The following is a 16,885-nucleotide window of genomic DNA, read 5'->3' on the forward strand; positions in this document are numbered from 1 at the left end:
TGTTGGTGGGAATATAAATTAGTTCAAACATCGTGGAAGACAGTGTGGCGATTCCTCAAAGACCTGGAACCAGAAATACCTTTTGACCCAGCAATCCCATTACTCAGATAAGTAACCAAAGGAATAGAAGTCATTCTATTATAAGGATACATGCATGCATATGTTCACTGCAGCACCATTCACAGCAGCAAATACATGGAATCAAACCAAAAGCCCATTAATGATAGACTAAAGGAAATGTGGTATATGTATACCATGGAATACTATGCTGCTGTAAAAAATGAGATCATATCCTTTGCAGGGACATGGATGGAGTTGGAAGTCATTATCCTCAGCAAACTAAAACAGGAACAGAAAACCAAACAGCACATGTTCTCACTTATAAGTGGGAGCTGAACAATGGGAACACATGGACACAAGTGGGGAACAAAACATACTCGGGCCTGTGGGCTGTGGGGTGGGGAGAGGGAGAGCATCAGAATAAATAGGTAATGCATGCTGGGCTTAATACCTAGGCGATGGGTTGATAGGTGCAGCAAACTACCATGGTACACATTTACCTATGTAACAAACCTGCACGTCCTGCACATGTACCCCAGAACTTAAAATAGTGTTTTTCTCTAATCAAATGCTAATTTTTTTCATGTCATTATCACAACACTTTGTGAACATTTCATCTAATAGGCGCATCATACCCAGTACTGCTTAATATTTTGGTTGGATCAGATTACTCACTATTATAAATAAATTACTCACTACTAAAACTGCAAAGAACATCTTGGAATAACTTTTAAAAATGTTTCAAAAATATTTAAAATTAAAGGAAGGAATTAGTCAAAAGACATGAATACTGTAACACACTGCATCAAGTTTGAAGGAAAAAGGTATAAACTTAACAATAAAGCATATATATCTGACTTTAGTCTCTGGATTGGTAAGTAAACAGCAGAATCCCAGAATGTTAGAAATGGAAATAAAGTAAGAGATGTTTTAGTTCAGCTCCTGCATTTTACTGTGAGAAAATGGGGCTTAAAAGAGGTTGAAATTTTTTTTGTAATCACTTAATTAGTTTGGGCAGGGAGTAGCAGATACACAGCTTAGTTGCAGGTTTCCTGACTTCCAATCCAGTGCTTCTAATGTGCTTCTAATGAACACTGAAATCTTCAGGACTGAGTGGGAAGAGGAGATAATGTCAAATAAATAATGTCAAATACAAACTCTCATCATCATGCCATATACCCAGGTAACGGACCTGCTCGTGTACCCCTTACATCTAAAACAAAAGTTAAAATTGTAAAAAACAAAAAGCACCCCTAAACCCCACATAAACTATGTGGCATCTCAGTTTCAGCTGCAATGTAATATGCTTAATTCAAACAAGCCCCTTGTCCTTTGATTCTTTCATACAATAAACATAAGCAAAATAGATGTCAACTCTCAGAGTTGGAAGAAGATCCCTGAGTATTGTGATATTCAGAAATACCAATAAAAATAAATTATCAATCATGTTATAATTCCACTAGAAAAAAATTTAGAAAGTTTAACAGTTACTTAATTTCTAAAATAATGAATTTTTATGTGAAGAATTCGTCATGCACAGCCAACTGCTAATCTAGTGAGACTATGCGGTGTTCCCTTTTGCCTTCTGTCTAAACATGGAAAAAGGAGGCCTATCTAGCTCCACTTCTAGTACTTACAATTCCATCATAAGAATTACTCTCACAAAGACACCAAATATTTATGTTTTATAAGGAAATTGTAGATTATTTTCTAATTAATATAATTAAAACCAACCAACACTAAAAAAAACCTATATACCACTTTTCTACTGTGCAGAACTTGCTTATAACTGACATTCAAATATTTCTATAACCTAGAATCTTCTAGCTATAATTTATAATAAGTATTTTCAAACTTTAATGGACTCGGGAAAATACATTTTTATAAAGATAATAGAATTCACCAATTTTGTAAAATGATTTTATGTGTCTTAAAAAAATCATTCACATTGTAAGAGTAAGACTAGATGACTGTGGAAAAAGGGCTGTTTGGTTTCTCATTAATCATGTCCATCTACACTGTTAATATTCATTTCTTCTTCTCTCCTCTCCTCATTTTATGTGGGCTCAAACATTCTTCTACACATTTGTCAAATTGTTTATTACCATTTATTTCATTGTTAGAAGATACACGGTCAGTCTGTTGCTAAAAGCATTTCTGCCTGCGTGAAGACTGTGTTATAGAAGAAGCCCTGATGTGGCTGCAGGGGCTTTAGAGGAGCAACCAGGAGGTGGAGCACAGGGTTCTAACTGCTAGGGAATGGGTGAAAAAAGAGGAACTTTCCATCAGTCTTCACTAGTCAGTCCTTAAATGGCACTCTCAATTGTACTATTGTTTAAAAAAAATGAGACAAAATCCTAAAAACCTAAAATTAGAAGCAAAATACAGAATGATTTTAGAGTTAGAGGCAGGAAATCTGAACCCCAGTCCTAGGTTTTAGACTTCCTGGCTGGTTGCTCACTTTTTCTGAACCTTGATTTTTCTTCCTTGTGCTTCCAATGACAAACACAAATTAAAAACAGGTGGCTTAATTCTCCCTATTGAAAATAAAGAGATTTCCTTCCCTTATTTTGATTTGGGGATTTACTTTAGAAAACTGTTAATTGCAATTATTCCATCTTCTTTTTGAAATACATATAAATCCACTTGAAGACTAGATTGGCATTTTGTCAGCTTTATGGCCCAGGAATGTCTACCTCAAGGACTGGGGGAGGCACAGGGGGGACAGGAGGCTTATTCCAAATTGCAGAACTACCTCCTTTCATAAGAATATGAAAACTTTGTTTTTCTTTTGCATAAAGTCAATTAACTAACATAAATAAATGGTCACCCCAATTACCAGGAAAAGTTAGAATGAAGGATCTATGACAAATGGTGCTGTCAATCCTCTTACTTGAGGACTAGTTATTGATGATATTGAAAATATGTATGTAATAGGTTGCATGTGTTTAGCTACATAAAAAGGTAAGATTTCTTTCTGTCTTCAGTCTCTTAGGTTGCCTGTGATGTGCACCACATTTTGGTTTAATGTTTATTCAATAATACAAGCCTTTTCTTTCTCCATTAGCTTTGTGGAGAGGATTTCTGAGTTGGGAAAATATTTGTTTTAATTACATTTCCCCAACAGTATGATGAGAGAGTAACGCTGTAACATTAAAGATTTTAGTCTTTAATTTGATTCATTTAGAGATAAATCTTTAGACACATTTCAATTTCTTTCATGCTACCCTCCATACAGTAATATGGAAGGACAATCATATCCTGGAATCTTGAATAAAGGGATAGATTGAGAAGAAGAAGGTGATATGGTGAGCAAAAAGGGAATAAGATAACAATTAAAAAGTAAAACAAACAACGGACTTACGAATTTATCATAGGTTGGATGCTCAAGACCCTACATTCCCTACCAAGGACTGTTCTAAAACAAGAAACAGGTCACTGGATACAAAGACAATTAACAATACTAACAAAATGATGAAAACAAATGAAATCAACACTGACAGTGAAGATACTTCAACTTATAAGCAAGCAAGAGCATTGCCCTTTGCAAGATAAAACCTACAAAGCATCTTCATCCCAGGCAGGGAGCCCTTGCTCAATGACCCAGCAATATGAAATGCACACGTTCCTGCTAAGCTGGATTAGTAGGGACTAGCGCTGTTGTTGGTGCTCTAACCTCAATACCCCACAGTGAGATGCCAGGAGAATATAGCATAAAAGGCCATAACGTGAGTCCTGCTGATGAAGAGATTTTAGCTTCAGCACAGAACCATGCATTTATATATAAAAGAAAGCAACAATTTCATGACAAGCTACAGCTTCCAAGGTATAGTAAAATCAACAGTTAGAAAGAATCATTTGCCTGTCTTCATTGGCACCTGCCAACTGTAAAAATGATGTGAAATTTCATCCCTTTCTATCCCATGCTTGGTTTACTATTCCTTTTCCACTTCTCCCCACCTCAAAGAAAGAGGAGTCTTAAGTAGCAGGTCAAGTGGTCACTGTGTAAAAGGTTCTAGACATCCAAGCATGGTCTTTTTCTTCTAGTCTTAGAAGCTGAGTGGATAAGCCAACCAAGGGGTCAGCCCACTCTTGCTTTCTATCTCCTCCAAGTATGCAGCTATGTGGCAATTTGAAGGCCTGGTCTGTAGATCTAGCTATATGGAACACTACTCCTAGAATTGTATAGGATGATAAATTTGTCATAGTATAGTAAACTGCCGTGGGAGAAGCAGAAAGGAAAGGAATCTTGTGTGATTTGTTCTACTACAGTTTATCCTTGGCTTTTATTGAGCTCATAAGAAAAATGGCATCAGTTTTAAAACCTGTGTGTGTGTATGTGTGTGTGTGTATGCATGTAGTGTAAATGCTACTCAGGGTGGTACTTGCTATGCTGTTTAGATGACTTCCTATGAAGTACTATATAATAAGTTTACATCAGAAAACAGAGTTAGGAAAACATAGTTTCTTCTCACACATATTCAAGTATTCTCTTTTACTACATGGTTACATAGATTATTTTGCTCCTGTTTTCACCTTGACTACCAGGAATATCATGGCTAAGTTTGTTGTGCTCATGTAATACTTTGTGACTGCATAAGTTTTATTAGTATAATTAAACTTTTGCTTGATTTGCTTGATCCTATCTGCCCTCCTCCCTCAGTTCCCACCAAATTATTGACTCTTGCTACTTTTCTTTTTTTAAAATTGGTTGCATGGTTTTACTTCCTTGGATTTTTATCATAAACTATTTCAAACCAAACAAATAGAAATGTAGTCTTTCAAATAACCTAAAGCCTAGCAACAGAAACCGCAAAGGTCATAGAGATGGATTCTCTGCATTAAGTTCTCCCTCAACCCCTACCCTACTCTTCCTATATGGCAGAAGATATTAATGGATATTCATGCATTAAAAACATAACAGAAAACTGCAAATAGGACATTCTTTAGCCTAGCAGAGAGAATTGCCTGCAGCAGAACTATTTTAATGAGTATTGTGTCAGCACTTTTTTGAACATTTTAAATAAAAGGTCTATAAGTTATATTTGCTTAGTGTTAAAATGTGAGGAACATACTATAAGTAAAATAATCTTTTAAACATTTTTATTTTTAAAGAAGTTATAGGAATCATTAACCTGTTTAGTTGACTGTGTGAGATTTAGCAACATCATCATAGCTAAACATTATCATCATATAAAAATAATCTTTACAAGCTGGACGCAGTGGCTCACACCTGTAATCCCAGCACTTTGGGAGGCTGAGACAGGCAGATTGCTTATGCTCGGGAGTTTGAGACCAGCCTGGGTTTGCCAAACATGGCAAAATCCTGTCTCTACCAAAAATACAAAAAAAGAATTAGACAGGCATGGTGGCACACACCTGTAGTCCCAGCTACTCAGGAGACTGAGGTGGGAGGATCACTTGAACCCAGGAGGCAGAGGTTGCAGTGAGCTGAGATCACGCCCACTTCTCTCCAGCCTGGGTGATGAAGTGAGACCTTGTCTTAAAAAACAAACAAATGGTATTTCTAGTTCTAGATCCTTGAGGAATTGCCACATTGTTTTCCACAATGGTTGAACTAGATTACAGTCCCACCAACAGTGTAAAAGTGTTCCTATTTCTCCACATCCTCTCCAGCACCTGTTGTTTCCTGACTTTTACAAACCTGCATGTTGTGCACAAGTACCCTAGAACTTAAAGTATAATTTTAAAAAAACCTCCTAAAATACTTTATTATAGAAGTTTTCTTTGAATAATCATAATGATGAAGATAACTAAAATTTGTAGAGTATCTCTAATAGTTGCAGGTTCCTTAAATACATTACCTTTTAGGAAATTTTATATCTTCCTTTATGCAGCCCAAAAAGCTAAGGAACAAAAGATGAAATTCAAACACTGATAACGCTCAGGTTATTTTAGGAGGTAGGTCTAACACTTTTTCCACCAAACAAACTAAACAAGCATTTGCACAATTTTAAACCATCAATAAAGTGAATGTTTGACACGTTTTCTAGTACAAAAGCATTTCAACATTCATTTGTGGAGATTTCTGAATTAGAGAACTCTCCCTCAATTACCCAGATGTATGGATATTCAGGTTTGAGTTTTAGAAATATACACTCTTTTTGGTATTTTCTCTTGTGGATCTTGATAACCATACATCAATAATTTGGTTGCATAGGAAAGATAGGTTCCTGAGCAGAAAAAGACTGCAATTGCTATGTAGACCTAAGCAATAACATACATTCAAAGTAAACTAGGGAGGCAGGTCAGTGTTTGGGTTGGTGTCAGTTTCAGAAGGACAAGATGTATTAATATGGGGAGGAAGAGAAAACATTTCCCTCTCCTCCTCACACTGTAGTTTGAGTGGACCCATCTGGCTGGGTAGGTGAAATGGAAGGAAACGTTTGCCAGTGCAAAGGGAGATAATAATAATGGAAATATTAAACTTCTGAAAGGGAATGTGTATTATCCTTGATGTTATAAAAGGAGACAAAAAATGAATAAAATGATCAATAGCTAATTGGTAAACATTTCTTAGCAAACAGTACAAGTCAATGAAGTGAAAATGACCAGGATATTTTTCCTTCATATTGATTTTTGCTATTTAGCATTAGCTGAAATTAGCTTCCATTACTTTCATTTCTACTTTCAAGGTTCTAGGGGACATTTTAGGTGATTTCAGGGTCCCCTTTCCCATGATGTTTTAGAGTCACCATGAAGGATGAAAACAAAACTCACATAGGTCCAGTGGTGAATGAATCACCAGAGATACTATGCTGCAGTCACCTTACTTGGTCTGTGCTCTGAAAGTTATTTTATTATCATTGGAGTTACTGTAATATAACCCACATTCATGGTGACCCCACCAATTGTGATGATCTTAAAATGGTGGTGGTAACTGTAGGTTATCTTGTGACAATCTTAAAGACTCTTGAAATAACTTGTGAGAGTCTTGATTCTCATGGTCATCTGGGTGGGATGGGAAAGTTGCTACAAGAGGCATTTGCATGATAGCCAAAAGTGATATTTGGCAATGGTACCAGATGATTGATTTTTACAGAATCAACAGGATGAAACTATATATACTACATGTCTTACTGAGCTGAGTTGCCTGAAAGTAGGAGGGAGTCACCTCTGGGTGAATAAAAATCCATTCTTGTTCAGCTCTGATAAATAGTGTCTTTGTTCTCTGATATTTTTTGTTAGCTTTCCATCAAGGAGGAAAGGTCTGTCTACTTTACAAATAGAAGCAAAACCATCATACAATTATTCTCATTTAGCAATTATTGAGCATTAATTGAAAGTTGGCATGCTGGAAAACTCACGTCCTGGGGGAGAATTATTATTTTAGAGTGCCACAGATACTGTGTAATGTACATAACATATTTGAAGCAGCAATTTATTAAAAGTTACAATGTTTTCCCTAGAGAATGGATTAGCTATTCACCATTAGGACCAGGTCCAATATTTATGAAATGTTCACAAATGATTAATTATGTTTCATTTACAAATAGACTCTAATGGGAGATATTTTTATTGCAAGTGCTATTTTAATGAATTGTCTGTCTTTATGAATTCATGTCCAAGACTGAAATAATTCCTTTTTGCTCCCTTCCCTCGACCTTACACCTGAGCCTGCCACTGCTTATCATGTGTTTCCTATTTCTTCTATTCTGCTCATGTGGTCATTCCCTCAATAGCCTGAACTAGAAAACCTTGGACATATGTGTGACTCTCACTCTCCTCACACCCCATTTCCAATCAGTCACCATGTTTAAGTGGTTCCTTGTTGCCTACAGAATAAAAGTCAGCTCTCCTTAACCTGATATATGGATATATTCACAGCCTGGGCACCATAATGTCCCAGTTTTCCATTCCCCACCAAGTAGGCTATCCTAGCTCCTACTATGAGATGCCCTTCCCTCTCTTTTTCCCTTCAAAAGCCAACTCAAGTGTTGTCTTCTTCCTTTAACTTTCCAGATGTTTTTACTCCCTTACCCCTAGGCAGAATCGGTAACTTCCTCATTTATTCTCGTATAGAAGTGTATGCATACTTCTCAGTTGTCTTTATTCATCTGTGCATCTAACTTATGCATAAGACTGTAAGCTTTTTGAAGTCTCACTCTGTTATATTTTCTATGTATACCATGTTTACTTAGCACATAATAAGGCCTTATTGTAGGTTGCTTGGTTGAGTTGAAAATCCTATTAAAAGAAGAAACAAATCAAAGTTATGCCTCAGTGGATATTTCATGTGAACACCACTTTGTGATTGGCGATGGAGATAAAGTGGAGTCTGGTGGCAGTTCACTTAGTGGTTCAAATAGATAGTTATAGAGACATAGCAGTTTAGAGCAGGAAGGTAAATCAGAGACTACCTTCATACAAATAACTTCCTTTCATTATTCTCTCTTCACCCTGCTCTTGCCATTTTCTATGCTAGTTTCCTAAGAAAAGCACTATTACAGTCCCTAGACCATAGTAAATACACAATAAATATATCTTGTATAAATTAATGAATGAATGAACAAATGAAACAATTCCCCCTCTTGCATTTTACAGATAAGAAAACAGACTCAGAAGCCAGGTGTTGTGGCTCACGCCTGTAATTCCAGTGCTTTGGGAGGCTGAGGTGGGAGGATCACGAGGTCAGGAGATCGAGACTGTCCTGGCTAACACGGTCAAATGCTGTCTCTACTAAAAATACAAACGATTAGACAGGTGTGGTGGGCGCCTGTAGTCCCAGCTACTCTGGAGGCTGAGGCAGGAGAATGGTGTGAACCCAGAAGGCGGAGCTTGCAGTGGGCCGAGATCACGACCCTGCACTCCAGCCTGGGAGACTGATCGAGACTTTATCTCAAAAATGAGCAAACAACACCACCACCACCAAAAAAAAAAAAAAAAAAAAAAACAGAGATGCAAAGAACAGAAAAGCAGAAACCATCCCTTTTTCAAGCCGCCACCATATTCTCTACATTGAACGAAGTGCTTTTACTTTTACCTCATTTATGCAACTTTATCCTCTCAGGAAAATTATACAACTATTATGTTACAAAAAGAACTTACTTGAAGCTTAAAACCAGTGCCCTATGATCACACAAATAGGTGGTGTCTCTGTTTTTCTTATGTAGTGTTTATTGTATAGTATTTCCTCTGCCACTTGCTGGCATGGTATTCATGGACAGTAATAGTATTGACGATTGGTTTGAGGCTCAGAAAATCTCTACTTTCCCTATCTGTGTTGTTTAGATGGTAGCAAGTGACTAAATATAGGGAGCTATAATCTAGTAGTAAGAACACTACACATGAAGGCTGAAAACCAGAGCTCATTTCCTAATCCTGTGATCTCGTCTTGAACAAACCTTTATCATTTTGGAAACTCAGGTTTCTCATTTATACAGCATAGTATATACTACCAATTTTGTAGAGTTATCTGATGAACAGATGAATAATGACTATGAAAACACATAAAATTAAGGTAATTTTTTTAAGCTTACGTGAGAATGAGAAAATGTGTATAAAAGGGCGTCCTCAGCTATACATTCACATTCTTACATTCCCTTTGTTACTGTTTTGCAATTTCAGTGTACCACAGCCTTAATTTGTATAAACAGATAAAAGGAGGATAAATAAGCACTTTCTCACTAATGTGGCTTGTATACAGTATAGCATGTTTAAATGAAATTCTGCTTCTAATTCTTCTGAACACAATTGAACATAACAGTAATAGAGAAATAATAGTTAAAATGACATTTATTCTTGTCATGAGTTTCCATTCTCATAAGAAAATCAAAACAATCCAAGAAAAGAGAAAATATGAAAATTAACACCATTGCACAGACAGTAGTAACTCTTTGATGAGAAAAAAAGCCATTGGCAGCTTGTTTTAACAGTAATTGAAAATATGACTTTTCAAATGTTCTGCATTAGCTGCAGCTCTAATGTATATATTTACAAATGAATCTGATAATATAGTTTGCATTTCTTAGTTTTATAAATCATCTCCTTTACCTCAGACAAGGTACAGAATGTGTCATTTGCTTCTTGTTGATAACATCATCTCTGCTCTTTAATGTTAATATTACCCCATGATCCATTATCAACATTTGTTATATTCTATTGCTTTCCATTTTTAAGAAAATGTTTTATTAAAACTAAATCAACCAAAATAAGAGAAATTTTGATGTATTTTTCGGTATAGCTTTAAAAATCTCTGAATAGCATACAGTGGAGAGCCCTGGGGTACTAGGGATGACTAGGACCTTAGAAGGGATCTAGTTCTGACCCTCATCTTAGAGTTCAGAAAATGAGGCTATAAATGGCTGAAAAGAAGATATGCTAGTTTTCAGAGGACAAAAACAAGCAAAGTGCTCCAGGCTATTTTTGAGCACTCTTCTTACTACACTAAATCAGAAAATAATCAATTTTAACACATATAACTTAATTCTCCTTTATCCAAATGATATCAGAAAAAGGAAGCCTTGCTCAACACTTCTATGTTAACTTTTCAGATGTGGATGCTGATGGACTGATGATATGTATCTAGGAGAAAACCAAATAAATTGGATGATAGGAGATCTCAATAGCCTGGAACAATTGGCTATATCTAACAAAAGAGAATTTAACTGCGATAGACACAAAGTCAGCACTTACAGTACAAAAACTAATGGCAAAAGTACATGAAGTGGGACATATGGTTTAACAGCAGAACATAATTTCTTTTCAGAAGTGGCTGTTTTTAAAGAACTGAAAGTTATATAAGTTTACTCTTGTACTCTTCCCCAAATCAACTCAAGTCTACTTAACATAATAGAACTATGTACAGAACAACAAAGGTGCTAAGTCTAGTCTACTCTCTCCACCTGGATTCTCAGTATAGATATAGACACCGACAAATAGGGGCATGCAGAGGGGAAAGACCAGAGTGTTAAGTGACTCAGACCCAAGCACTTCAGGAAAGGTTAAAGGAATTGGATCTATCTCTCTGCAGAAGAGAAGGACTATATTTGTTGTCTGGGAAAAATGGGCATGAGAGAAACATGTACTTTGTAATAAACAAGGCTGATTGATTGAGTGGAAAGAATTTAAGGTACAGAGGGCATGAGTTTGAGTATTGGTGACATTGTTAACCAGCTGTGTGACCTTGAGAAAAATCACTAAGAAACTGCATTTCAGGTTCCTGAGCTGCATTATAAGAACAGGAATATCTATGCTGCAAGAGCCTTGTGAAAATTAAACAACATATGTAAAATAGCTATAGAATATGGTATGCAGTTAATAGTCAACCAAGGGCTGGGCGTGGTGGCTCACGCCTGTAATCCCAGCACTTTGGGAGGCTGAGGCAGGCAGATCACCTGAGGTCAGAAGTTCGAAATCAACCTGGCCAACATGGTGAAACCCTGTCTCTACTAAAAAAATAATAATACTGATAGCTGGCTGTGATGGTGGGCGCCTGCAATCCCAGCTTCCCGGGAAGCTGAGGCAAGAGAGTCACTTGAACCTTTGAGGCAGAAGTTGCAATGAGGTGAGATTGTGCCATGGCACTCCAGCCTGGGCAACAGAGAGAGACTCCATCTCAAAGAAGAAGAAGAAAAAAAGTCAACCAACATTGACCTTTCCACCCACTTGTCAGGGAGAGTTATTAGTGATTTTTATTAGATAAGTATCTTGTAGAAGGGTTGTATAAGCAGATATGAGAAGGTTAGGCATCTGAGATCCTTGCCAATGCAGCAAGATGTATTTATATGTTGACCAACAAACATTTGTTGAACTTTATTCCCATAAAGATTATTATTTAAAATAGTGGATGCCTTACAAGTTATATTGCCTTATAAAGCTGCAAGAAAATTTCACTAATATATAGAGTAAAACAGTGCTTATCTACTTACCTGTAAAGTGCAGAAAGGGGTCTCTTGTTTCCAGGTTTTGGTCTGTATGGTTTGGGCTCTCCTGCCATGTTGATATCTGAAAGCATAAAATAAAACAGCATTGATTAAGAAAATATGAAACAAGTTGAGAAAAGTAAATCATGAATTTTTATTTTTCTTTCTACTATTTGTTTATGCAAATATTATACACCACTGATTCATTAAACATATATTTATTGAGCATTTACTCTATGTCAGGCACTGTTTAGGATATGTCATGCACAAAACAGATTATATCTCTGCCCTTGTGGAACTTACATTTTACTGGGGGAAGATAGTGAGAAACAAACATAATAAAAACTATATAGCATATTAGAAAACGATGAGTACTATAAACAATCAAAACGTTGAGCAAAGTGAGGAGAAGCAATAATGCTTTTCTTTTTTCCCTAAAAGACAGGGTCTTGCTCTGTCACCCAGCCTGGAGTGCAGTGGTGCAATTGTTGCCCGCTGTAACCTTGAACTCCTGGTCTCAAACAATCGTCCTTTCTCTGCCTCTGAAGTAGCTAGGACTACAGGCATGTGCCACTATGCTTGGCTAATTTTTAAAATTTTCTGTAGAGATGAGGTCTGGCTAGGAGGCCCAGGCTGTCTCAAACTTCTGGCCTCAGACAATTCTCCTGCCTTAGTCTCCCAAAGAGTTGGGATTACAGGCGTGAGCCAGTGTGATTGGCCAGAAATGCTTCATGAAACAAAAAGAGAATGAAATGTTCTCCTGATTTTCATTTTTTGCTAAGAATTTTTCAGTATGCATAAACATTTGTATGAAATAGAGTTCTGTCCATAGGAGGACTTATTAAATTTCCCATGATATATTTTCCATTTATATAGAAAAGGAAGCTAGAAGGATTTGATCATCAATCATACCAGGTTTACCAAAGGAAAAACAAAATGCGCTCAGCAACTGGAATATGTAGTTATTGAATTCCAAGGTGGTCAAAAGGAGAAGAGAGCGCATACTTTGCTTTCATAAACTGAAAATATTATTGTCTCTGAGATAGACAAAAAGAGGTTTAAGTATGTGACAAAACAGTCTATGCATACACTTGACCAACCTCAATCTTAAGGAAATATGTAAAACTGTTGAGAAATTGGAAAGTTGGGAGGAGAAGGTTTGGAAAGTAATATAAATAACTAGATTGAATAAAGTTAAAATTTCCAAATGATGATAGAAAGGGAAATCTAAAGGAGATGTGCTTCAAGAAATGAGGGATATTATTTTGACAAAAAGGAAAGGGAAAACTTCTATTTCTTGCACAGTGGACTAAATACAATGAGCTATCCACCACTGAAAACAACCAAAAATTATGGATAAAATATAAATGTATCCTTTTAAAGAATGCAACATAAAACTAGCAAGAAAGTAAGGGATTTGAAGAACATCTCACACCTGAGTGGAAACAGGAAATCAAACGGAAAAAGAACATTGCACCTGGTTTGTTCCTTAAAGATATTTGCTGCAGCCAGAATACAAGTTTTAGTTTTCAGCTCCTTGTGGTTCAGCAGGGACAGGTCACTATGCCCACGTTAAAGAATATGAGAAATATAATCATCTGATTCAACATAGGTGACAAATATGTGACAAAATCCTTAGCAACTAGGAAGAGAAGAATATTTCCTTTCTTAATAAAGAAGATCTACAAAAATTTGTATTAACCATTATACCTAATAGTGAGACTTTGGGCACATTTGCTTTAAGATCAGATAATTTAAAAGGACGCCCGCTATATTAAACTCTATATAATATTATACTAGATGTCCTAGTCAGTGCAGTAAGACAGGAAAGCAATTTTAGAAATGAGAGAGAAAAAATAAAACTGTCACTAATTGCTGATGACACGTAGGTTCATATAAAAAAATTGTAAGGCGTCCGCAGATTATTACAATTAATAAGAGAGTTTAATACATTTATTGAATGCAAAGCCAGTATACAAAATTCAATTGTATATCTCTATACAATCATATGTTTAAAATATAGTCTAAAGTATATTATTTATATACTATAAAAGACAAAGTACTAAGGGGTAAATCTATCACAACACATTAAGAAATACCTTAATGGAAATATAAAACTGTATTGAAAAATTTTACAGTAACCTTACATAAACAGAAAAATTAGTAGACTCAATACAATAAATATGCCAGTTCTCTTCAAGATAATTATGGATTCCATGTAATTCCAATAAAATCCCCAGTATTTTTTATGTATATGCCTGAAGCTTGAGAAGCTGATTCTGAATTTATAGAATAGAACAAAGGCCAAACATAGCCATGACACACTTGGAAAAAAGCTATGAAGTTGATAAAATTGCCTTATCAATATTTATTTTAAATCTGTGGTAATTAAGGCTGTAGCATTGGTACAAAGATAGGAAAGAGACCAATAAACATGAAATACATACACGTATATATGACAAAACTATACATGCATACAATTGACATATAAACACATGGGGCCGACATAGCAGATCAGTGAGGGAAAAACTGATTCTTAAATCAATAATGCTGGAATGATCCACATGACCAAATATGAAATTGAATATCTACCTACACCATACCAAAAAAATCAATTACTGTTGCCTCAATATGAAAGGAAAAGAATATAAAATGTTTAGAAAGCAATAAAATAGAATATATGTTTGAGCTAAGAGTATGTGAGGATAATCTTAAACCAGACATAAAAAATCACTAGCCTTAATATATAAAATTGATAAATTCTGCTTCATTAAAATTAAGAATTTTTGGTCATCAAAAGCCACATAAAGATAGTGAAAAGGGCCATAAACTTGACAAAGGATTTGTTTCTAGAATATGTAAGAAACTCATGCATATCATAGGAAAGAGAGTCAAAACACCAAATAGAAAATTAATCAAAAACCTAGTAAAGGCACTTTACACGAGAGAAAACATGAATGGTGAATAAACACATGAAAAAATGCTTAACCTCCTAGTTGTGGGAAATGCAAATTAAAACACCATGAGATACAAATAAAACCCATTGAATTTACAGTTTACAAAACCTGGTAACATCAAATGCTGGCATTTCTGAGCAACTAGAATGTGTGTAGAATGTAGATATAAATGTACACTGGTAAAAACTATTTTGAAAAATAATTCAGCAGTTTCTAATAAACTTAAAATGTTCAAACGCTGTGATTCAGGAAGTACACACTTAAAAAATCTTTTACACATGTGTACCATATGATATATACAAGTGTGTTCATTATAGTACATTGGAATTGAAAAGATTCCTGGAAAAGAACACAAATATCCATTGTATTTTTAATAGAATAAACAAATGGTAGCATATTTACCAAAAGGAATACTACACAACAGTAGAGAAATGACAGAGAGAGAGAGAGAGAGAGAGAAAATGAATTAGAGCCATAGGAAATATTGATACATTGATAACCTCAGAAACCTAACACTGAACAAAAATAATGCCTGGAAAAATACAGTATGAATTCTTTTATGTAAATTAAATTGCAAAATTGAATGATATATTGTATAAAAATAAAAATACATGGGATAAAACTAGAAAAAAGCTTCTACATAGCAAACAAAACAGTCAGCAGAGTAAACAGACAACCCACAGAGTGGGAGAAAATCTTCACAATTTATACATCTGACAAAGGACTAAAATCCAGAATCTACAAAGAACTCAAACAAATTAGCAAGAAAAAACTAAATAATCACATAAAAAAAGTGGGCTAAGCATATGAATAAACAATTCTCAAAAGAAGATATACAAATGGCCAACAAACATTTGAAAAAATGCTCAACATCACTAATAATCAGGGAAATGCAAATCAAAACCACAGTGCGATACTACCTTACCCCCACAAGAATGGCCATAATAAAAAAATTAAAAAATAATAGATGTTGGCATGAATGTCGTAAAAAGGGAACACTTCTACACTGCTGGGGGAATGTAAACTAGTACAACTACAACAGAAGATTCCTTAAGGAACTTAAAAATTGAACTACCATTTGATCCAGCAACCCCACTACTGGGTATCTACCCAGAGGAAAAGAAGTCATTATTTGAAAAAGATAGTTGCACATGCATATTTATAGCAGCATGATTCGCAATTGCAAAAATATGGAACGAGCCTAAAGGCCCATCAGTCAACAAGTGGATAAAGAAATTGTGATATGTGTGTGTGTGTGTGTGTATATATACACACACACACACACACATATATATATACACACTATATACTCAGAATATAGTATATATGTGAAATACTACTCAGGCATAAAAAGGGACAAATTACTGCCATTTGCAGCAATCTGGATGGAACTGGAGGCTGTAATTCTAAGTAAAGCAACTCAGGAATAGAAAACCAAACATCGTATGTTCTCACTCATAAGTGGGAGCTAAGCTACGGGGATGCGAAGGCATAAGAATGATATAATGGACTTTGGGGACTTGGAGGAAAAGGTGGGAGGGGGTGAAGGGTACAAGACTACAAACTGAGTTTAGTGTATACTGCTCGGGTCATGGGTGCATCAAATTCTCACAAATCACCGCTAAAGAACTTATGTAACCAAATACCACCAGTTCCCCAAAACCTATGGAAATAAAAAATTTTCTAAAAAAAGAAGGCAGAGATAAATAGGGAATTCAGCATGAAGGTTACCTCTAAAGGGGTAGAAAAAGTGTGGGACTTGGAAATGACACTCAGAAGACATTCAAGTTAATAGCAAGGTATTATTTCTATTTCTAAATTGGGCGGTAAGAGCATGGCTTTAAATTATAGGATTATTCCTCATAACTTATTTTATTCTGTATGTAATTTATAACTAATAAAGAATTTAATAAGAATGAAAATTGTAAATTATGTGTTGATAAGTATTCATGTCAGAGAAAATAGTTTTTTTTTTTTTTTTTT

The 16,885-nt window shown here is 35.4% G+C and overlaps 1 protein-coding gene across 6 annotated transcripts in view; it reads right to left on the reverse strand.

The window, feature by feature from the left end:
• RALYL (RALY RNA binding protein-like) overlaps positions 1-16,885 on the reverse strand; it is a 727,213-nt gene that overhangs the window by 126,141 nt on the left and 584,187 nt on the right. For all 6 annotated transcript variants that reach the window (XM_011937114.1, XM_011937116.1, XM_011937117.1 and 3 more), the window contains one exon: positions 11,952-12,027. In XM_011937114.1, coding sequence (XP_011792504.1) covers positions 11,952-12,027 — 76 coding nt within the window. The remainder of the gene's footprint in view (positions 1-11,951; positions 12,028-16,885) is intronic.

This window comes from Colobus angolensis, unplaced genomic scaffold (assembly GCF_000951035.1).
Source record: "Colobus angolensis palliatus isolate OR3802 unplaced genomic scaffold, Cang.pa_1.0 Scaffold16, whole genome shotgun sequence".
In the NCBI taxonomy this organism is placed as follows: Eukaryota; Metazoa; Chordata; class Mammalia; order Primates; family Cercopithecidae; genus Colobus; species Colobus angolensis.